Source organism: Gastrolobium bilobum, unplaced genomic scaffold, assembly GCF_033153095.1.
Source record: "Gastrolobium bilobum isolate Gb01-03AN ecotype WA unplaced genomic scaffold, APGP_CSIRO_Gbil_v1 utg3818, whole genome shotgun sequence".
Classification (NCBI taxonomy): Eukaryota; Viridiplantae; Streptophyta; class Magnoliopsida; order Fabales; family Fabaceae; genus Gastrolobium; species Gastrolobium bilobum.
The window spans coordinates 65,477-88,506 of NW_026898236.1; the positions used below are offsets into that span (position 1 = coordinate 65,477).

Genomic DNA, 23,030 nt, shown 5'->3' on the forward strand with positions numbered 1-23,030 from the left:
TTTAATTTGGTACAGAACTTGCGTACACAATGGAAGTAAATGAGAAATGTGATATGTATAGCTTTGGAGTATTAGCATTGGAAATACTCTTTGGAAAGCAGCCCAGTGATGTCATGTCTTCTTCATGGATTGTTGTGGCCTCAACACTAGATAATATGTCATTGCTGGATAAGTTGGACCAACGTCTCCCTCATCCTATATATCCTATTGTGAATGATTTATTATCAATTGCAAGGATAGCAATTGGTTGCTTGAATGAAAGCCCACGTTCTCGCCCTACCATGAAGCAGGTTGTTAAGGAGCTTGTATTGTCGAAGTAATCTTCAACGGACGAGTTCCAGATCGGCACACAAATATAGCTGAAAGTTTGTAGTTACCAAATTTGCTTAAGTTCACTTGTGCTTCTCTATTTTGTGTTGTAAACCTTTTATCTTTTACATATTTTGTATTATAAGTCATTTTAATTTTGTTGTTTTTGAACTTTAGAAACACCACCAAATTGTGTGCTCAAATAACAAGTATAATTATCACTTCAAATACACTCTTCTGATATTTTGATTTAAAAATTACTTCAAACTTCCTATGAGACCCTGGTTGCAGTTTGAATAAAAAAAATTGAATTTAAATATATATAAGACTTTGGGTAACATAGACATGAAGTACCCTAGTTGCACGAGTCAAATAATAATAATAATAATAAGGCGAGGTTATTCTTATATCGGTGTAAGAATAAGAAGTCTTATATCAAATCTTGATTAATGATTTGTTTGCATCTAATGGCTTACATATATAATAAATCAAGATTACTATATATAAATAGGATCATTGGTGATGATTGTGAGTATAACTTACACCGATATAATAATAATAATAATAAATAAATAAATAAAACTATTACTTGTGATTAACAGCGGCTTAAGAAACAAGTTTCTTTTCTAGGCTATGTGCCATCTCATGATTTATGAATCAACTCTTAAGATTTAATTTTAGCATTCAAAATAGAAAATTGTGGAAATATTTTAAATAGAACTGCATAAGTTTAAGTTTTGGTCTGGACTGGCCACATCGGTCTAGTCCAATGGGCCAATGATCAAACTTTATTTAAGGGTCACTCCCATGTATTTTTATAGCGAGACTTTTAAGCCTTATTATAGATAATCCCATCCCTGCACCATCACACCTCACACATTCCATATGGTCGATGTGTTTGCCTCGCGCGTACAGTAAGACCCACTAGACAAAATGAATATACTCTCTCATCCATTATTAGAGTATCTATCTCAAATATAAATATCACCTCGTCAGTCGTTAAAGAGATGCTTTGAATACATTAATTTATTAATTGTTAATCTGCCAAAATACACACAAAACCCCGAAAGCTTAACACTATCTCTTTTCTCCTAAACTTAGATACTAACGGTGACTCTCACTGTACACTTTCAATTCGTGAACAGTCATTTCGCGGAAACAGAATTATTCAATATTTTCAAAGTTTGTTTTTCTCTTTAATCATTTGATTTAAATATTTTTCACATGAGGAATTTGTAAAGTATTTGTACAAAAAGATTACTTCTTAAAGTGCACAATGATCTGTTGAGACAGCACATACAGATTCAATAGAAATATATCGGCCACCATTAAACATTTTTGTCACTACGCTAGAACAGAAACGATAAGCTTTAACTGTTATTAAATTTTGATTCGGGTTTAATTTCATTACTCGCTAAGATTGATTTTTTTTAGTTACCCAACCCTAATTATCTCTTTGAGACGAGTTGGCTTCTTTCGGTATCCCCACGAGCTTCGACTCTTTGAGCGACTAATCCGGAGTACGGGGGAATAGTGATGACTAAAGGTTCAGCCCCCTCCCCAAGAATACATTCAGCGAGAATCGAACACACATCCAACCCCACAAACTCAGCGCCAACACCCATTTTGAGGTAATTAATGATCCGTATATTAAAAAAAATTGTGATTTTAATTACATCCATTCATCTCAATGGATCAACGATTTTACTTTGGACCGCAAAGTACACTATAGAACCCGTTCCTCCTCGTGCTTTATTAATATTAAATTATCAGTTAGTAAAATGCAAATCACACTCTCGAATTCAGTTAATGTAATGGCGAAGGAAGAAGGTAAGCCTCAGCGATAAAACTAAGAAATTTTAATTTTATTCATTTTCAGTTTTATGCGTTTGAATTTCTGTTCGGATCTTTAGGTTTGGTTCTCTCCGTTTGATTGATCTTCTTGCAGTGTTTGAGTTCCTCGGGTGCGTTCCTCTGCTACAGAGGCTTCCTAGTTCGTCTGTGCAGAAGATATCTCAACTTGTGATTGTCAAACACTATGGTAATAAGATTTGAATTTTCTGAAGAATTTGACCTCGTTTTTCGTTGGAAATTTTTTCATATAGTATTAGTAGTAGATTTTTTATTTTATTTTAATGTTATTATCTTTGGAGTATTTTAGAATATTTCACGTATACAGAATTTCAGCAACCAATTGGAAGAGATGTTTAATTTAGGGAAAAGTTGATTGATGAAATTGTACACGCATTAATGTTTTCATTTCTGAAACGATGGATTCTTGTGTAGAGCCAGGAGAGTATGTTGTTCGTGAGGGCGAACCTGGGGATGGTCTTTACTTCATTTGGGAAGGAGAGGTATTTTTATTTTTTTTTATGTTATATTTCAGAATTGAAAAGCTGTATATAAGGTCATTGGATTGCTTGTAGTGTGATGTAGAGGCAAATCTAATGATGGAAAGTAGGGATGTAAAGATTTTGTTTATGTATCATTATTCTTCGAAATTTCAGTTTTGAGCTGAAAATTCAATTTCCTGGCTTGCAGGCTGAGGTTGTTGGATCTGTTAGCGCCGATGATGAAAATCATCCAGAGTTTCATTTGAAAAGATATGACTACTTTGGTTTTGGTAATAAATCCATTCTCATGCAGCTATGCTTCAAAACTGCTCTTTATTGGTTAAGTGTTTTCCTTTAATCCCATTAGGTATAGGCTTGTCAGGTGTTTGTGTCATTGTGGTTTCGTTATTCTTAATTATATTTGTTGCAATATCTGGAGAATATTTTATTGTATCTTGGAATTTTTTTGAGTATCTTGGATGATCTCTTAGAAGTGGTTTCCAGATTTCATTATATTTCATAATCTGTTTCCTTATTAATTAGAATTAATAGCCTAGAACTAGTCTAAATAGGATTTAGTGGTTTTGTATGTTGACACATTCTTATACACAAAAGAATATTATTAAAAGTTTCCTTTCTATTATTCTTTCTTTCTTTTCCTCCTTCCTTACCTTAATCTTATAATTTCAACATGGTATCAAAGTTGCTATTATCAAGTTATCAAGAGTTTGGTCCCTGCTATCATTATGCTTATAAATTAAAAAAAAAAGAAAAGAATTTAACCATAAGGTTAGGTGGACCTGTGTATTGTTTTACACTTCAAGCCCTATAGGCTCTTCTTTGAGGGGGCTTTTTATAAAAATTAAACCATTTATTTTCCTTCACGTACCAGCTTAAGCTTTTTGAATAATTGATCCATGACATGGTATCAGAGTGGTGTGACCTATCCTATCATTGTTCCGCTACTGAGTTCCTAACAATTTGGAACTCTATTGTGACAATGTCATTAGTTGCATGATTCTTTTCCTTGTGTCGGTCATCACAAATTCTGACCATCAGAATCGTATATTTTCTTTTACCAACGTCACTTTCTCTGCCCCCGCGTCTCTCCTCCCGTGGCTCCCATCTCAGACCTACACTTCTGCTATCTGTCTATTGTCCAACCAACCTGGCCGCAGCATTCACCGCCCCCAACTCAGCTTATCACGGAGTCTCGCCGCCACCATGCGCCTGTCATTGTATTCTGCACATTATGCCTTTATAAGTGTGCGTGGGAGTTCAACTAGACTTCTTTCCGACATCCCTGCTACTAATTGTCTTCCCTAGTTGTCTTTGTTAAGATCGAGCCCCATTGCTCCTATTTGCCACCTTTCCATGGCTTTTTGGCTCCCTTTGGCTGTGGTATTGTTTAATGATCAGATTTAACATGTGTTGGGATATTCAAGTGTGATGAGTCCCACATTGGTTGGTAATGAGCTAAGTGAAGAGTATATAAGTGGAAGGGACCCATGAACCCAATGCCTTAAGGTTTTGGGTTGAGACATGGTGTCGGATCCACTTGCTACAGTTGGTGTAGCCTTAGCTCATTGGTGGTGGCCCCCCGCCACGGGCTTACCCCTGGATCCGCCTGACATTGTTATCAGAGCCGGGTTGGGCTCGAGCTAGCCTGGTGATTGGCTAGGAGGCGGGTCGAGTACTTTGCGCTTCGGGTACTCGGTTGAGGGGGAGCATACCAATGGTGGGTTTCACACTTGAGGGGGAGATTGTTGGTATATTCAAGTGTGATGAGTCCCACATTGGTTGGTAATGGGCTAAGTGAAGAGTATATAAGTGGAAGGGACCCATGAACCCAATGCCTTAAGGTTTTGGGTTGAGACATGGTGTCGGATCCATTTGCTACGGTTGGTGTAGCCTTAGCTCATTGGTGGTGGCCCCCCGCCACGAGCTTACCCCTGGACCCGCCTGACAACATGCTCTCCTTTTCTCCATCAAGTATGATGTGTTTGGACTATGTCTTGGCAATCTTTGTGGTGTTTATCTCTGGTTTATGCCATTCAGCTCTTTTTTTGAGTGTTTGTTTGTTTTTCCAACATCTTTGTGTTCTTTTGTCGTTTGCTTAATTCGTCATCATTGTTTTCTTCCCATTTGGTATTATTGGTGGTTTTCAGTGCCGCATGGCACTAAGGAGGGGACTGAGAATGATAAAGATACATGTCTTCCTTCTGACAATTATTCTGGCAGTGAATTTTTATCGATTAGTGACATTCTTCTTGCTAACAATCATTTCAGCAGTTCACTGACGATCATACTAGTGGTTACTTCTCTTTGCATCGATGATAATTCCGATGGTAACTATTGGATATCCTAAGTTTTCTTGTAGATATAAGGTATTACACATTATTATGCATAAATTTTTTTCTTGATAAGCTTGGAGAAGAAGTTTTTGTATTGCTTATGAGGAAATTTCCGATAATGACTGTTCCAGCGAAGTCTCTTCTTCCTTGGTCATGCAATATTCCAGCCTGCTCTTCAGGCTGATGATCATTCTAGCCATATTGCTTGGTTATCTTTCCAGCATCACTGAGTTATTTTCCAGCCATGTTTTGTGGAACCCACTTTATATTTGTGTTATTTTCTTTTTTAATATTATTCATTTATAACAAGCATAAAACTTTGTAACCTTTAGCTTGAGAGGTAGTGTTAGAATATCTAGAAAATATCTCATAATATTTTTATTATATCTTTAGAATATATTAGAATATCTTAGATGATCTTTAATGAGCGGCTTCTTGATTTCATTATATTTCCTGCTTTGTTTCCTTATTTATTTAATTAGAATTAGAATTCTAGTAGATGCTTTGTATTTTAACATATAAACAAGAGAATAATATTAAAAGCCTCCTTTCTCTCTGCTCCTTCGCCTCTACCTATTACCTAAACCCTATAATTTCATCAACATTCTACATTAGAAATATGGCAATTGGTTAAAAATTCGGTAATCATACAGAACATTTTTTTAGCTCTAAAAAGCAGAGGTCTTTTTTGATATTTTTGCAAATAAGATTTTTGTCTGGAGTTCTCTTAATACATTAAAGATATGAGAGATATCACCTTAAATTGTTTAATAAATATAATTACAGAAGATGCAAACTTGCAATTTGCAGGTTTATCAAATGAAGTTCACCATGCTGATGTTGTAGCTTTGACTAAGGTGCCCTTTTAGTTTCTAGTCCTACTGCTTTCCAATGTCAACACCATATGCTTTTAAATAAAATGGTTTTTTTATCCTATAGCTGTTTTTTTGTTTGCTGTGCAGCTATCATGCTTAGTGCTGCCGCATGAGCACTCGGCACTGCTGCAGCCAAAGTCTATCTGGAGTGCAGAAAAATCTCACGAGACATGCTCACCTATGGAGCATATATTGCATTTGGAACCCATAGAGGTGCTCTTGTATCTTTGATATTATAGAATATAATATATTTGTAAAACGCTTTTGTGTTGAAATGGTTCTTTACATGGTATCAAAGCTGACGTGACTAAGTGGTCATGAGTTTGATCCTCACTGCTCCCATTTTATTAATAAAAATAACTAGATATTGTGGAGTTTCTTAGCATAGGTAGATTGAGTCTGATGCATCATCCACCCTTCAAGTCCAATGGGCTCTCGTGTAAGGGTGCGTGTTGGAGAAATATAAAACCATTAATGTAGCCACACCCCCAGCTTAAGTTTTTGGGGTGAAATGGTTCTTTACCATATTCATACTACTAGAGAAGGAAAAAGAAACTAGTTAGATGTGGTTGTCCTAGTTTATCTTTGATATTAAGTAATGGCAGGCTATATATCCCTACAATTCAGCCTTAAATTTCTTTCTTTTCTTTCTGTTTTCTCTTTGGAAGGTAGATATCTTCCGAGGAATCACCCCTCCAGATGCTCCGAAATTTGGGAAGGTGTTTGGGGGACAGTTAATTGGACAGGTATGATAAAACTGCTTTATCTGTTTCATATTACAGCATGTACTCATGTCAGTAGCACCTTCTAGGCCTAGACTGCTTACGAGATAATGTTTAACATTCAGGCACTGGCTGCAGCTTCAAAATCTGTTGATTATCTCAAAGTTGTTCATAGCTTGCATGCCTATTTTCTTCTTGTGGGGGATTTTAACAGTAAGCGTGTTTAATCACTGTACTTTGTTGACAATGCTCTGCTGTAACTCCCTTTTCTGTTTCTTTTTATACCTTTTCATTACAGTTACTTGAAAGATTCATTTTTTCCTTGGTCCACTTGTTACATTGTTTTCTATAAACAAGTTTTCTCCTATTTTATTTATGATTTGCATTTGCAAATGACTTCAATTCTTTTATTTTTAGTTAGCAGTTTAATAATTTTCTTCTTCTTAACAAATCTTACTCCTGGCTTTTCATCACCAGTTTCTCTTTACCAGTGTGCATGTTTGTTTTGTTAGGATTGCTCCAACTGTTTATCTTTTGCTTAATTGTCTTGAACTGAGAGACAAGATAAATCAGTAGATAATCATAGTGAACCAAATTCTGAGTTAAGTTATGCATAAAAAACAGGTAATTGATTATAGATCATAATCCATCTAGCAATCTCAAATGGCAGTAAGTAATTGCAAGTTCTTTATTGGTTGCTAGCTAAACTCAATGTAGTCAAGTAACTTTAACGTTTTGTTCTCAATAATTTAAAGTCTCTGAATAATCCTTTAGTTAGGTTTCTAATAGGAACTGGACCAGGAAATAGTAGAAAACAGATAGAAAGAGATGAACTTTTATTGAGTATCACCCTTATCCCTAGTTCTGAATCGAGGTGATTGCATAATCAAGAGGAAAGATGGAAAAGAAGAAATACAGAGAATTAACTCCCCCAGCCCCAGGAAATACGAGTCGTGGCTCTCCATCTGAACGTCTTTTCCCAAAACCATCCCTCCTATTATTTATATCCTGTTATTTCTCTCTCTTTCTAACTAACTGACTGTTCTAAGTAACTAAATGTCAGTTAACTATCTAACTGTTGGGGGTCTGCTAACAGTTTCATGTTGACTTATAGTTTCTTCTAATAAAGATCCTATTCATCCCAAAAGCTTAAGTTGTCAGGTGAAAGCCACATTAATGGTTTTATATAATATTTCTCAAAACATGCCGCTGCACACAAGAACTCATTAGGCTTAAACGATGGACAATATGCAGACCCACCAACCTATGTAAGAAACTCCACAATATTTTATAATTTATTAATAGAATGAAGACGGCGAGAATCAAACTCGTGACCACTTAGTCATGGAGGCTATGATATCATGTAATGCAACCAGTTCAACCCAACATCTTTAAGTTATTAGGTGAAAATCACATTAATGGTTTTATATTATATTTCTCTAACAAAGATTACAAACTGTGTTTAGTAAATCATGCAATATTTTCATAATAATAAAAAATTGCATATGTATTTTACCAAAAAAAAATAAAAAAATTGCATATGCACACTTCATTATCATCATTCACATACAATGTTATATGTACTGCTAACTCTTTTTTTTGTTAGCTAATAATAGGAAAAAAATAATAATACCTTGTGTAAACTTTCCTTTTTCAGTACCAATAGTGTATCAAGTTAACCGTATGCGTGATGGTAAGAGCTTTGCTACGAGGAAAGTAGATGCAATTCAGAAGGGAAATATCATATTCACTTTGCTGGCTTCATTTCAAGTAATGCTCATTCTTCTTGACTTGGAATAAGATAAATATTCAGTCATTTTTTAGTTTATTTAGCTTTGAATCTGGCCATTTCACGCGCTCTCTCTATTTCATATGTACAGTTGCGTGTAATTCTTAAATGAATATAATCTATAATAACAGAAAACTGTAGAATTAAGCACAAGCAATTTTCTTTAGGTTAACATTTCAGACTAGTACTGCTAGGAATAAGATGAAAAAAACCATTTGGAGGACCATACAGGATATATAAAATCCCTATCATTAATTATAGTAAGGATAATATCTAATTGATGTTAAAACCCATGTGTAAAAGAGGGATGTCTTGTATAATTTTGGAATGAAATGTATCTATATTGAGTTGGGTTATGGCATGACAGTGTTTAGTTCTGCGAGCAGTAGGTAGATTGATGCAATATCAACAGTTAGTAAATGAGATGCCATCTAGCTTAATACAATCTGAAGAATATGAATCTATGATAAGATCCCCTTTTTATAGTATAACATGGTTGATGTGTAGGCTGTTATCATTTTGACTAATATAAGTTCTTTTAGCATATATGCTCTAACTCTAGTTGAGGAATTCAGCTGTAACTTCCAGAGCACATTTGACTTTGCTATTACCTTAATTCTACAGAAAGAAGAATTAGGGTTTGACCACCAGGAAGTGTGTATCCCATCTGTCCCTGCTCCAGATAAGGCAAGCAATGAGCTTATATTCATAAAAATAGTCAATTTGCTGTTATGGATTTTGCACTATTACATTTTGTTCTCTTTAATAGCTTCTGTCAATGGAAGAGTTACGGCAGCAACGTCTTACTGACCCTTGTCTTCCAAGGTAAAATTTACCATCAAGTATGTCTTGCTTGATGCACTGTAGTTGTATATTTGTTTGTTTTTATTCAGTTCAGCTCCAGATAATATGATGATTTTCAGAACCATAATGACAATTTTTCTTGCTTCAGAACTTACCGGAACAAGGTTGCTACAACTGAATTCATTCCCTGGCCCATAGAGATACGGTTCTGTGAACCTAGGCCTTCTACAAATCAGACCAAATCTCCTCCTAGGTTAGCTTGATATACTCTGCAAATTTTTGCTTACATTTATACTGGTCTTATGTTCAGTGAGAAATATTTGGTTGGAGGGAAGGGAAAGGATTGGTGAACCATTCCATATACTTCAATCCCTTGCCTTCCTCTCTCTGTAAATCATTTTTACAGAGCCATAATGTCTGGGATTTTTATTGCTACATATTATCTAAACTTCTTCATAAATTGAATGCAGTTTGAGATACTGGTTTAGAGCAAAGGGAAAACTTTCTGATGATCAGGCCTTGCATAGGTACAAATCTTCTATTTACTATTGGATATGTCCGTTTCTGAGTGGTTTAGCAATATTGGCTTTTACTGACATGCTAATGTTTGCATTCCTTGGAACCTTGTGCCTGAAACAGTTATGTTAAAATTTGTGTGTCGTCTTTGGAAAACTTTCATGAGAAAGGACCAGCTTGGAGAGTTTTTTAAAAGTAGAAATTGCTAAAAATTCGATCTGGTTGTATCGATCCATCTGTGTTGAAACTATGTCAAGGACCAACTATTCTAAAAACTTAAGTTGTTAGGTGAAGGCTTATGAATGATTTATATCTAATATACCGTCTCACACGAGCCTTTCAAGCTTTAAGTGTGGACAATGCACGAGCTAATTTTACTTTGCTGAAATTCACTTTTATTTAGAAAAACGGGTTTGGTAGGGATTAAACTAGTGACCACTTAATCATAAAAGCTATGATACCATGTGAAGGACCAACTATTCCAAAAGATTAGTGAAGACTTATGAATTGTTTTATATCTAACAACCCATTGTATTTGGTTTGTATTGCAGGTGTGTGGTAGCATATGCTTCAGATTTAATATTTCTTCAAGTAAGTTTGAATCCCCACCGTGGCAAGGGCTTAAAGACACGTGCTGTGAGTCTGGACCACTCGTAAGTATCTGAGTCCTCTTGCTTTTGTGAGAGGTAATTTGTATATTAGCATGATAACATGTGAGGCTTACCTAACCAATTTTCAAATATGATTATGAATTTTCTTTTTTGCTTTTTGTTTAATGCTTTTTCCATTTTTATTTCAGCATGTGGTTTCACAGGCCTTTAAGAGCTGATGACTGGGTGCTATTCGTGGTGAGTGTCATAAAGTGTTTCATTAGTTTGTGAAAGTTCTAACAACAAAATTCTTGGTAATAATAGTCTGTTTAGAAACAATTAACTATTCAAGTAGTTTATTAAGTCAATAAATGGTTACTCATTAATCAGTCTTTGAATATCATTAACTAGTTGAGTGGTTAATTTTTCCTAATTGAAAATATTTTCAACACAAATTTTTTCGTAATTTGTTTATTTTTATTTTTGTTTTGAAATGTTGTCAATACGTCCAATTTGTTTTACAGATCTTTACTCCTAGTGCCTGTAATGCACGTGGCTCTGTCTCAGGCGAAATGTTCAATGAGAAGGGAGAGGTAAGGGATTACCTATCCACATCACTTCATCTAGTACATTACTCCTTGGTGCAGTGCAATTCTGAAAGGGTTTTCCTTTTCTTTCCTTACTGTTTCCTTCTTTTTTCATGCTTATGTGCGTGTACACTTTTGTCAGCCTAAGATCCCCCCGTTTTCCCTGGTTTAACTTTGTCTTAAAGTTTTCCCATTTGTTGACTTGCAGCTTCTTGTATCATTGGTTCAAGAAGGTCTAATGAGGAAGGTTAATTCCGCAGATTCTGCCATCAAATCTAAGTTGTGAACAGCTGAAAATGCACAGGACATATGGTTTTCTTTTTCATTCTATCTTGTTTTGTGGTGCGTGGTCAGTTTTTTTTTTTTTTTTTTTTAAAGATTTTCCTGTTATGCTGGTCATATAAAAAGTTTGGTGAACTGTGCAATTTATACAAATCTAGTAAAATGCCGTTATATTTGACTGATCAAATTCTTAAACGTGTGATTAGGATGTGGTACAAGTGAAAATAAAAGGAATGGAAAGGAGGGTGATGGATTGAAACTTGATTATGCATTTATACTTCTTTTTTTTTCTTTTTGGTAAACTTATGCATTTATACTTTATTTGGATCGTTAGTAGCACATTGTCAAAAATATTTTGAACTCGTATCAAGCGTACCCTTTTAACTAAATTCTTGCATAAGGTGAGTTTTCTTCGCTAGTGAATGGAATTTTATAAATTTGGTTGATCGGTCAAGTGCTAATCTTATTTAAAAAGTACAGGTGACTCTGAGCAATAGTTTCAATGAGTAATGTACTCAAATCTTTTAGGATTTGAAGCTTACAGATTTTCGTGGGGTGATGTTGGGGACTCCAAACTCCAAATGGGACTTTCAATTAAATATATGAAAATACTAGGCTAGCTAAACAAATCGTTGAACAAGTCTAATATCATGTATTTTCACTTAATATATTGTAGCTTTTTCCGCGCCCCCCTTGTTTTGTTGCAGAAGCATATTCATGCTGCATATTCGTCGTGGCAGATTTACATAACCACATACTAATCAGAATTTGACTAACATTCGTGCTGCGTATTCGTCGTGGCAGATGTACATAACTATGTATTAATCCCCGAAATGACTATTATGGGAATGTGGACGCCCATGAAGGAATAAAAGCATATCTCCCAAGACCACCCAGGAAAAAAATCTACCATATTGCAAAGTTCTATTATGTCGAGGAAGACATATATTACATGGTACTAAAGAACATATTTTGGGCATAATTGTTTAAGGATATTAGTACAAGATTTTTTTATTTTTTTTTGGAGAATCTATATTTTGGGTTACCATGTAAAAAGATATATGAATTCACAAGGAGTTGGGTACAGTGCGGACTGTCTTCTCAACTCTTAAACTTTAACTCATCATAGAGATGTCATTTATAAAAATCGTTTAAATATATTATTTTTATTAGAAAAAAATTAGTCTCACACATAAAGGTGTGAAGATATCCTAGTAAACAAAAGAATGGAAAAAGATATCGACAAAGCTAATAGGGATTAGTTTAGTAGGTAGGAATTTTAACATTTTGCTTATACCATTTAAGTTTGATTCTTCTCTAACGAATATCTTTTCATAAGTGGTTTGTAAGTATTATTATAAATCAATAGAAGACAAGTCACATGCCCTTGTCATGAAATGGAACCGTTCCTCCTTTATACTTCATTTTAAAAAAGAAAGAAAGAATAATCTACATATAAATATAATTTATTCGGCATATTGCCAAGCTTTTACAACTAATTACATCGGTATCGAAGAATATAGAAGAAACCAAGGTGGTCTTGTTAACAATGGTGATATCCAAAACATAGTTTGACATCAATTAAAAACTGGGAGTGTTGTACTGTTAAAAAAATGAGAGTGAAAAAAAATAAAATTATGAATCTTATTTTATGTTTGGATTTCGGATTTTGTTTGGTTATTATTTTATTTTCAACTAAAAGATAAATTGTCTGGGTGGTGTAGTTGGTTATCACGCTAGTCTCACACACTAGAGGTCCCCGGTTCGAACCCGGGCTCAGACAAGTTTTCACTTTTTTTCTCTTTCAGTTTATTATTTTGATTCTTCCCATTCCTAATGCGGTATCCAAACATTAGGATAAATGATTATAAGGAAAACCATATTTCTGTTTTGAATTTTTCCCTTTTAAAGTTTTCGTCCAGCTGAATTTAAATTTAGTATGCAAACAGATGAACATCTTAAATTTAATGTATAAGTGACCCTGCTGAATTTGTATCTCCTTAAAACAAATATTGCTGAACTGCTTTTAAAGAAACAATTATTGGAAGACAGGGTATAACGAGAAACGAAGACAAAACTCCAAAGTTCATTAATCAAATGGAACCAACCTCAGCATATTAAGTTCATAAATCGAATACATATATCTGGTTTACATTTCTACGAGTGTTGTTCGGACAACAGTCAAATACTTGTCATATATATACGTGAAAGCATTAAATATGAAAAATCATAATCATACATTTGTCATTGCTATACGTAAAAACTAAAGCTGCTGTGGAAATGATTTTACTTATATATATATATATATATATATAGGGCTTAACATTTCTGCAGCAGCCGTAGATAGTGTTATCTACAGCTGACACAGAAAAGTGGGCTCCACGGCTTTTTAAAAAAAAAAAAAAAAAAACTCAGGATCCGTTGCCGTATCCTAGGATTCGGACGTGTATCCTTGCTTGCTGTAGGTACAGCAGCTGCAGAAATCATTTTGCGATATATATATAGGGTCAGGATCATTTTACACAAGTGTAAGTTACATTCTTAATCTTGTCCGTTAATCCCACTTATATCTAAGGGTTCAAATTTTTTAGCAATGTGAGTCATTGAATACAAGTGGATCAATGGTCAAGATTGAGTGTAAGACTTATAACTCTTACACCAGTGTAAGAATATCCTACCCTATATATATATATATATATATATATATATATATATATATACACATACACATACACGTGTGTGTGTTGTGCATAAAGCAGATGCTTAATAGAACAACCTATGTTGTTTACTTGAAACCGAATAAGTATTACAAGAAATAATATAAAATTATTAATGCGACTTTTATCTAACAATTTAAGTTTTTTTGGTTGATTTGATTCCTTACACAAATATTGTGGAATTTCCTAGCATTGATAAATAAGATTTGTGCATTGTCTATCCTTTAAGCCTAATAAATTCATGTTGAGAAAATGACCTTCACCTAACAGTTTAAGCTTTTAAATTTACAAATATCAAAAACAACAAAAAAAAGTGCCTATAATCCTCTATGAATGACTTTACATTTACATGATTATGATATATACAGATTACATCAAAAGAAGAATATATTCCTACATCCCAATTTGTTTTGGTGAATTTCTGACAATTTCATAAAGAAATTCTCAAACTTTTGCAAGTATTTTAGGATTATGATGTGTAATTACATAACAGCTTGCTTTCCTTGCAATCAGCTTGACTGACCATATACAAAGCCACCTCATTAGCACAAGTTGGAGAAGACATTCATAGAAAAGTGTTTCCCTTTCATCTAACAGTTAGGCCAGCCATTTTGTGAGTGCTCCTTAGAGTAGCTATTTCTCTTTGCAACAAGTTGAGCTCGAATTAAATTTTCAGTTGCAATTGCTTCTTGAATGTCTTTGTGAGCCTTTTTGCAGAGATCATCAAGTGCAAGCATTGGAAATGGCTCCTCTATTAGAACTCCAACCTACATTAAGCAAATTTTTCACATTTTGGAATTAGCTTTCTAACCAGATTACAAGTGGGAAAGAAAAAACTGATAATTGTGAAATAGCTTAAAGGTTCTGTTTCTCTTAAGTATATAGCCTTATAGGTATAAAAAGTTACATCAAGACATGATTTGATATATTAAATAGTCATGGTAAGAGAGGAACATACTTCTTCAATGCAGAACAAGGAGGCAGCACTAATAAAGGTAGCAGGAACCACAATCCAATGACAATCATCCCAAAGTATGATAGGGAGTGTCAGATGCCAGAGTACAAGAAACCTTGAGGTCAAATGAGTATATGATAGTGGTATTGGAATACTCAGAAGTTGTTCACAAATGCCAATTCCTTCATGGAAACAAGATATCTTTGACTCCTGTACTACAATGAGGGAAGTGTTATGCAAATAAGAAATTGCCATACAGTGCATAAATGTGAAGATGAAACTCAGAATTGCATAAACCTTAGAACTTTCTAATTTTGTTAATAAATTTAATAGAAAAGATATATTTCGCTGACATTGACAAAGAAAAGAGCTACATATTTATAGCTTTATCTCCTAATCACCAAGGGCTCACATAAATGTGTATTTTACAAATTGAAGTGGAACTAATGAGAAAAAAGAACAATCAAAGATACTTTTCTAGACGAACATTAATGGGTAATATCTGATATCTTGTGTTTCTCTTATGAGGTTTTTCCCTCTTATATATGCTATAATAAATGGTTAGAATAGTAGTGGGTACTTATCGGTAATCCATCATTGAGATCATGGTAGGGCCCCTTGATGCCACTAAAGCCTAGGTCATACACACGTTCCGGGCTCCTTGTCCGGATTCTAAACTTGATCGATGTTCCTTATCCCTAAACCGTAACTCTGACGTGAGCTCCATTTGGGCTTATCCAAGCCCATACGACGAACCCGGAACACTTTCTTATAGACTATATTGATGAGGAAAGAAAAAACAACAATTAAGAATTACTAAAATGCAAATAACAAGTAGGCCAGAGATTACCAAAACATTTCTTCTTGAATCCTCCAAATTTAGCTGTCGAAGGCTTTGTGAGATAAACTCAATAATGCAGCGTGGCGGGTGTTTGGAATTAACCACAAGCTCTATATCATCTACTTCTAGCAAATGTTGGAGGTCTCTCCTAACATCCGAACCATACAACACATGACACTGCATTGAATAGTTCAAAAATGGTGATCAATGTTCAATGAGTTGCACTATACCAATTTGAAGAAAACTATATAAAAGGCATTCACAATTCCCAATATCATTGAAGTGTTTTTTAGAATGAATCATGTAATGTCTCATTTTAACATCAACATGTCATTTGAGAAAATTGATCAATAGAAAAAAATTTAACGACAAAGTTCATAGAACAGAAAAGAGGAAATCACCATTTTAATTGCTAAAAATTGATTTATTAATGAATAACTAAAATTGTTACATTATATGGTAATGTTAAAAATAAAACAAGAAAGAATATACTATATTCTCAATTTTTTCCATATATAAAAAAAGAGCAAACTTAAGTGTTATTATAATTAAGTGTATAGCACTTCCAACAACCTAAATCTAACCGTAAACAATTTGAAGAAACCCACACAAATAGCCTTTCACAATTCACATTATTCTTGAAGATTTATAATAAACAAATAGCAAAATGAGTTGGCATTCATTCATTATCTATAATGAAATGAAAATCAAAGGAAAATATATTACCACCAAACACGTGAATCAATTAGTAACCGGTTGTTTTAGCTTAACTAGCGACAATTTTGCTACCCTTATGTCCTACGGTTCGAATCGAATTAATTGAATAATTGATGAAGTAATGGATAATATAAAAAAATAAATAAATAAGTATATTATGATTTTTCTAACCTTAAGCACAACAGGAAATGCCATGATGTAATGCAAGAGTGCCATCTTGATATGAAAATCAGCATCATCATTATTATTATTATTCTCAACACAACCCATCACAACCCTAGAAAAATCATGAACCCCACTAATCACACTCGTCCAACCCTTCTTCCCTTCCACGAACCTCGAGTACGCCGCCTCCGTTCGGAACACCAGCAGCAGCGCCAGCGCCGGCGCCGTCAGCTGGTAGCTCAGCGATGACGCCCTCAGCAACGAAAAAAACTCCGGCAACCAGTGCTCCAACACCGCCGTGTTGTACGCTGCAATGAAGGCGGCGAAAGCGGTGAATGCCACCACGGGAGGCACCAGAGAAAGAACCACGCGCGATGAGAGGCTGGAGAAGAAGTGGCGAACGTGGCGTAGAGAGCTTCGGTGTTCAACCCATCTATGGTGGTCGTATAAGGTTCGGTTCTGTTGCACCCCATGTTCTTTCACTATGTCAGCCCATTCTGGAATGGCTCGGAGGATCCATATGAGAGTGTTCTTTGAAGAAGAAGAAGGGTGAAGTTTTTGGGTGAAGTTGGAAGAGAAGGGTTTGGTTTGAGTTGAGAGTGAAAGAAAGAAGAATGTGGATGAAAGGATAGGCATGTTCCTTCTTCAACACTGTTTTTGACTTTTTTTAGAGTGGAAAAGAGTGATGGAGGAGAAGAAGATATGATGATAATGATGATGACAGGTTAGTTAGTTAGAAACGGTTAATTGTTGTGAAGAATGTTTTTGCACGTGTCAATGTTTCACACAATTGGATGAGAAACATACAATTTTAAAATAAACGGAGATAAGTTATTAGTCCAGAACAATGTTATTTTAGGACGAAAATCTAAGTATTTTTGTAATTCTAATATATTGCAAAGTTATATTAGTTTTTATCATTATAATTTTTTAATCTTATAACTCAAAACGACGTCGTTTTGAGCTCACTGAAGATAAAATATCTCTCGTAACTAAAGAAATATTTTTCCCTAAAATAAAACAAAAAAAGAGCATCAATTATTAAAGGGCTGTTCTCAAGTTTGAGTCCTGACTTTTGAATATGCAGCTATATTAAAAATATGGTACGAATAATTTGTCCACCCTTATGACCATGCTTAACTCGATCGGATTAATCTCTTAAGCAATGAACGGTGGAGAAATCTTAAAAAATAAAATGAAATGAAACAATATAGATAACCTACACTAAAAAAATGGGTGGAAATTTCTTGGTGTTAAAAATATGTTTATAGGCCTTGTGATAGCTACGTGTATATTTTACGTGAATGCTTTCAATGATGAAATTATGTAGATACAGCTTTTCATGATCCATCTACATTAATATTTTCAACTTTTTTCACGAGTCTGAGATTTTCAATTTGACCACACAAGTGCCTAAAAAGAATATACTCTCTAACTATGATTTAAGCACATTAAATTAGATGGAATTAAAATCATCTTCATATCGTTTTCACATAACTGGATGAGCTACCAAGATATACTTTGAAATTAATAATTATAATACACTGGAATAGAGATAATAAGATGCCCTCTCTTTTTTCCTCGTGATAATTTATTGTGAAAACCAGCCTCTGACAAATGTTTACAACTTCAAAGTACTGGCAAATTGACTACAACTTTAAAATTTAAGTGTCAATATTTTTATATTAATTTTACACATTTCCTGATTGAAAAAATAAAAGAGGTGAAATATGTTATAATGTATTTATTTTTATTTTTTTGATAACATGTTATAATGTATTTTTACTATAGAAAAAGTGTGACGCAAATATGATGGGGGAAATGTAAATAACATTAAATTGACAATATCATAGTAGGACTTCAATTCCACATATTCCAGCCCAACACTCATCACATTCTATGGAATAATAAAGCCCACAAAGCATGTATGGTAAAAGAGCAACATAACCATGCACTAAAAAAAAAAAAAAAAGAGCAACATAACTCACATAAGACACACAATTTTCCTTTTTCAGTAATTTTTTAATGAAAAGTGCGAATTGCTTTCAAAGATAAAAATCTAACTGGTAACAAAAATATTACAACACATGAAAGCTTCTTGGTAGATTTAAAAGGATGTTAATGCCCCCCCACACCAAAAAAAAAAAAAAAAAAAAATCGTTTTTGAAAGCTACTCATGCACTATACTTGTTGAGGTTTTATAGTACCCACCACCAATGAGTAGGTGTTCCAGGGGGAACAGGTTGAGCATATTGAACATCCTTGATTGAGAAATGGCATAATAAAATTACTCAGCCACTTTTGCTGATCGAAATTGTTCCTTTGTCCTACCATAATAGACAGGTTCCTTCCCTAAAAAGGTGATAAAATTCCAGCCGAAAGCTGATCCACCAACTATGTATGTCCCTTGTGCCTGACCATCTTCAGCATGCAGCTTCTGAAGCCCATGAACTGGTGGGGTATGCTTAATTTCAGATGACCGTGCAAATGCTTTCTCTACTGATGATTTCACATGTTGAGACTGCTGCTCTTGCCCTGTTTTTTTATCCAAGTTCTGGCCATCTTGCATGTTCTTCGACTTTCCTAGTGAAACCACATCCGCTTTCACATTATCATATAACTTTATCACAATCTTCAGCTCTGCAATCACAAGATGAAGTCAGAAGCCTATTTCAAGCAACCACACCTGTAGCATCTTTCAACATGTAATCTAAAACTACAAGAAATCTTAGACATGGTGTCATCATCAGGAACCAAGGTTCAGCTATATGCCAGTCAGCATATACACATCCAACTCCAAGCAGATAAAACAAAATTATTTATATTGTGGACAAACCCAAATACAAATAGACATAAATTCAATTGATTAGCCGTTTTGCCATTTGCATTATGATTTGATTATTTGATAAACCATGTAATAAACATAATTTTGTCTAGATGAGCTTACGTTCTTGAATTTCGTGGGATGCCTTGCAATTTTTGTAGTCAGGAGTTTGAAGAACCTTCAAGATCAAACAGCAGTAGTCAGACACCTTATATAGTATTTCAAGCAAAAGAAGGCATTCTACGCAACCAAAGGAAGGGAAAGGGATGTATTGAAAATTATTCAAACCACCTGAACTAGTAGGAACATGGCTCAATAATTCAATACATATTCTTGTCAGTTTCATAGAGAATGACTAAAATGGTTATTTAAAATTCATAACGCTTGACTTGGATCAAAGAAAAGAAACTAGTAACTGTGTACATTATAGTCTAGTACAATATATAAGCAATACAAAATGCTATATAAACAACATAAGAGGTTATCATAATCAATGATGCATACACATAAGAGATGCATGCAACTATTAGAGGTGATTTTGCCTTCTTCATCCAAGTGCACGCACACAAAAAAAAAAAAACAAGAGGGAAGTTCCAAAATTTGGACTGAATCAGCAGGTCAAATGTACAATTTAATTTTATATTTTTTTCATTTTCCTATGTTGAAAATAATTATTTTTGTAGAGAAACCACACAGCATAACAAATTTCTACATGCAATGTTCCCAAGAAGGATCTGGATCCTCTAAAAGTCTAAAGCACAAGGTATATACTTTAGAGATAAAGTACAGGTGGTAACCATTGATGAGTATAAAAGGGATGGATTCTCATATATATATATATATATGTATGTATATATATATATATATATATATATATATATATATATTTATATTTGAGTTATCTAAGTTACTGTATTTTACTATTTTATAAACATCTAAATTATTGAATTTTTCATCAGCGATTATCAACTCTGAACTTTACTGTCCAAAGTCCATCAGACACTTTGGATCATCCAAATTTCCCAAGAGAACCAACAAACAAAGCAAATGAGATTTATATAGCCAAATAATTCTTACAAAAAAGGCATGTGATGAGTTATCAAGAAATGAAAAAATGAATTATGATAATCAAATGCCTTCCATTAAAATGTCCAATTTTCGAACATGTTGTTTTAGCACCTGAACATGGGATTGACAGAAAGACAACCGAAGGTGACAAGGATTTGGATAGAAAGATAACAAAAAAGCTGCTAGGATGACCACAAGGAATGACATAAGAGGCTAACAAATCTTGCCCGCCATATTTGAAGCACTTCTTTTCTACCTACTTTCAAGGTGTTAGCAGTAAAAAGCAGAATCAGGCACTATGGAATTGTACTCTTTAGGCTTGGGTTTGCTACAATTGGATGGAGTGAAAAGCCAGAATTTGTAGTTGGATGTTTCTTCCTTCATTTCTTTTGTCGGACAGACCTATTTTCTAAGCCTCTATGAGTATCGGCTAATTGATATCTAAGGGACTTTCTATCCATTATTCAAAGGGACTAGTTTGCTCTGTTGAACTGATGTTCTTAACTTCTTTATTTTTTTTCCTTTAAAGATTTATTTTCTTTACTAGGTTTCAAGAACCTTCATCTCTGTACTTACTATATTTTTTAATGAATTTTTTTCATAAAAAGAAAAAAAGAGGGGAAAGAGATGCACTAACTTAGGATTGTCTCAAATAAATAAAGTTACGGTAAAACTTGAAGGACTGTTTAAGGAGTTTATTGAGATCTTGGTTTGTGTCAACCAACCTGTAAAATATACCGTTTAATTTCAAGGGGGTGTCCTCTGAGCACAAAAAAAAATCAAGATGACCACACATATCTCGTCATTTCATTAGATTACCTCTGCTTCCAGAAAACCCCCCACCCCTAAAATTTCACCCTTTCAATCATTTCATGATTTCCCTTTAATATACTAAACTCAAATAATCAGATTGCTTATCAGGTTAGTAAGAAATTTACAATTCGGTATCCAACCTCCATCCCAGACAAATAAGTAAGTTCATTCACTGTCACTGATGACTGCCGAAGAAGGAAAGAGATTACTCCAACCAAATTTTAGATATGAGATACTGAGATTAGAACAACCTAACTACCTTAATAGTTCCAGATCTTGTTAGGACTCCTTGAAGTAACTATTTTCAATTAGGATAATGTTACTCAAAAAGCTTCTTTATTTCTTAGGGTAACTCGTACCTTCCAAAAAGACTTGTTGAATGATATCCTATAATTTGGATTTGAAATTTGATACGAACCTTGTGAGAGCTTCACCCCAAAAGCTAGTAGAAGAGTCCAAAGACCATATAAACCCCACACCAGACCATTACGTTTTCGATATGGGACTCCAAATCTCATACCTTACAACTAGATTGTAATATCCCAGCACACTCCGCAGCACCGACGCTCACGCTTTTTTACTAGCCCTGAATGAACACTACAATGCCAGCATCATCAGATTGCAACCGGGAGACATGGTGGAAGCTCTGATACCAATTGATACAAACCTTGGGAAAATCTCATCCCAAAAGCTAGGTTATAAGGTAGGAAAGCCCAAAGTTCATATAAACCCCACACCAGAACCTTATGTTTTCGATGTGGGACTCCAAGTCCCATACCTTACAACTGGATCATAACAGTATTCATCACACATTACCCAGAAGCCCAGCACCTCATGAATGAGCTATGAAAATACCCTAAAGCTATAATAGAGACCCTAACAATAGTAGCATAACAAATTTGAAACTTGATAAGAATAATACTCTACTAAGGATAAAAGAACACCAAAATTAACAAAACAAAAGCAAACTAAAACCTTAATACACCAATTTATCCATAAACCTGAAAAATAAAATAAAAAAGAGCTCAAATTCCCAACAAGTTTCAAATTCAAGAACGATAATTTCATCGAATAAAAAACAAATCATGCGAGAATTAATTAACAAACCGAACCCAGAAACGAAAACCACATTCATACTTGTATTCAACGAAAAGCAGAGATTTTGACATGATTAACATCATTGTGAGAAATGGGGAGGGGGTATTATTATACCTGAATAAAATGGGGGCGAAGGTCTCGAGTAACAGCACGAATCTTGAAGTAATTGGAGTGGGCATCAGAGTCCCGTGGTCTCTTCTTGGTTGTGGGAGGAAGAGGGGTTTGAGTTTGAGGAACGGTTGATGGTGGGTCAGAGAGTTTTGGTGCAGCCTCAGGTGCTTTTGGTTCTTCCATTGATGAAAATATGACGCACTTCTGCTTCTGCTTCCCCTTCTCCTCCTTGTTCCTCAAATGGGAAAGCTACCTTGGAACAAAGATTTTTTATTTGGGTTTTAGGTTTATGATGTAACATAACACAACTTTACTTTCCTACACACATATTAAAGAGGGGGTCCCACATATTTTTCTTTCTAGATTCATCATTTCACTCTCTCTCCTGTAGTGGAAACAAAACTTAAGTTATGTAACAAAACATTAATAAAACTCTTTTTATTCTACGCAAACAAAGAGGAATAGTGTTTGTGAGTTGCAAACTTGCAATTATGTAATTTTAACTGGGGGAAAGAAATACACAAATTATTTGGGGGATCTTTTTAGTTTAAATTAAAAGA

General features: G+C 34.4%; 4 protein-coding genes and 1 non-coding gene across 5 annotated transcripts; 3 read left to right on the forward strand and 2 right to left on the reverse strand.

The window, feature by feature from the left end:
* Positions 1 to 29: 29 nt before the first annotated feature.
* Positions 30 to 320, forward strand: LOC133314130 (MDIS1-interacting receptor like kinase 2-like). The gene has a single exon (XM_061515576.1). It carries the CDS (start codon positions 30 to 32, stop codon positions 318 to 320), a length of 291 nt encoding a protein of 96 aa, XP_061371560.1.
* A 1,690-nt stretch (positions 321 to 2,010) lies between these two features.
* LOC133314149 (acyl-CoA hydrolase 2) lies at positions 2,011 to 11,405 on the forward strand. Its single transcript, XM_061515593.1, has 17 exons — positions 2,011 to 2,139; positions 2,258 to 2,350; positions 2,596 to 2,663; positions 2,851 to 2,932; positions 5,807 to 5,853; positions 5,959 to 6,084; positions 6,540 to 6,617; positions 6,719 to 6,806; positions 8,251 to 8,363; positions 9,007 to 9,069; positions 9,152 to 9,207; positions 9,335 to 9,439; positions 9,657 to 9,713; positions 10,254 to 10,355; positions 10,502 to 10,550; positions 10,817 to 10,885; positions 11,088 to 11,405. Exons 1-17 carry the CDS (start codon positions 2,091 to 2,093, stop codon positions 11,163 to 11,165), a joined length of 1,323 nt encoding a protein of 440 aa, XP_061371577.1. The 5' UTR covers positions 2,011 to 2,090; the 3' UTR covers positions 11,166 to 11,405.
* Positions 11,406 to 12,870: 1,465 nt separating this feature from the next.
* TRNAV-CAC (transfer RNA valine (anticodon CAC)) lies at positions 12,871 to 12,944 on the forward strand. Its single transcript has one exon. It is a non-coding gene; the product is annotated as a tRNA-Val (tRNA).
* Positions 12,945 to 14,116: 1,172 nt separating this feature from the next.
* Positions 14,117 to 17,204, reverse strand: LOC133314122 (voltage-dependent chloride channel 1, chloroplastic-like). Its single transcript, XM_061515567.1, has 4 exons — positions 16,563 to 17,204; positions 15,684 to 15,851; positions 14,837 to 15,043; positions 14,117 to 14,645 (listed from the first exon to the last, which is right to left on the reverse strand). Exons 1-4 carry the CDS (start codon positions 17,190 to 17,192, stop codon positions 14,469 to 14,471), a joined length of 1,182 nt encoding a protein of 393 aa, XP_061371551.1. The 5' UTR covers positions 17,193 to 17,204; the 3' UTR covers positions 14,117 to 14,468.
* A 1,366-nt stretch (positions 17,205 to 18,570) lies between these two features.
* On the reverse strand, positions 18,571 to 22,707 carry LOC133314151 (uncharacterized). Its single transcript, XM_061515595.1, has 3 exons — positions 22,474 to 22,707; positions 19,504 to 19,558; positions 18,571 to 19,196 (listed from the first exon to the last, which is right to left on the reverse strand). The coding sequence occupies exons 1-3, from the start codon at positions 22,651 to 22,653 to the stop codon at positions 18,844 to 18,846; spliced, it is 588 nt and encodes a 195-aa protein (XP_061371579.1). The 5' UTR covers positions 22,654 to 22,707; the 3' UTR covers positions 18,571 to 18,843.
* Between the last annotated feature and the right edge of the window lie 323 nt (positions 22,708 to 23,030).

What these genes read in the sequence shown, in the direction of transcription:
- LOC133314151 (XM_061515595.1), bottom strand. Translation starts at nt 22,653, where the DNA reads ATGGAAGAACCAAAAGCACCTGAGGCTGCACCAAAACTCTCTGACCCA. An exon ending in TTCGCCCCCATTTTATTCAG is followed by an intron (nt 19,559 to 22,473) that starts GTATAATAATAC and finishes TTGATCTTGAAG; the next exon opens with GTTCTTCAAACTCCTGACTA. An exon ending in ATCCCACGAAATTCAAGAAC is followed by an intron (nt 19,197 to 19,503) that starts GTAAGCTCATCT and finishes TTGTGATTGCAG; the next exon opens with AGCTGAAGATTGTGATAAAG.
- LOC133314149 (XM_061515593.1), top strand. Translation starts at nt 2,091, where the DNA reads ATGCAAATCACACTCTCGAATTCAGTTAATGTAATGGCGAAGGAAGAA. An exon ending in TGTGATTGTCAAACACTATG is followed by an intron (nt 2,351 to 2,595) that starts GTAATAAGATTT and finishes ATTCTTGTGTAG; the next exon opens with AGCCAGGAGAGTATGTTGTT. An exon ending in ACTTCATTTGGGAAGGAGAG is followed by an intron (nt 2,664 to 2,850) that starts GTATTTTTATTT and finishes CCTGGCTTGCAG; the next exon opens with GCTGAGGTTGTTGGATCTGT.
- LOC133314122 (XM_061515567.1), bottom strand. Translation starts at nt 17,192, where the DNA reads ATGCCTATCCTTTCATCCACATTCTTCTTTCTTTCACTCTCAACTCAA. An exon ending in ATTCAAGAAGAAATGTTTTG is followed by an intron (nt 15,044 to 15,683) that starts GTAATCTCTGGC and finishes ATTGTAGTACAG; the next exon opens with GAGTCAAAGATATCTTGTTT. An exon ending in CCTTGTTCTGCATTGAAGAA is followed by an intron (nt 14,646 to 14,836) that starts GTATGTTCCTCT and finishes TGCTTAATGTAG; the next exon opens with GTTGGAGTTCTAATAGAGGA.
- LOC133314130 (XM_061515576.1), top strand. Translation starts at nt 30, where the DNA reads ATGGAAGTAAATGAGAAATGTGATATGTATAGCTTTGGAGTATTAGCA.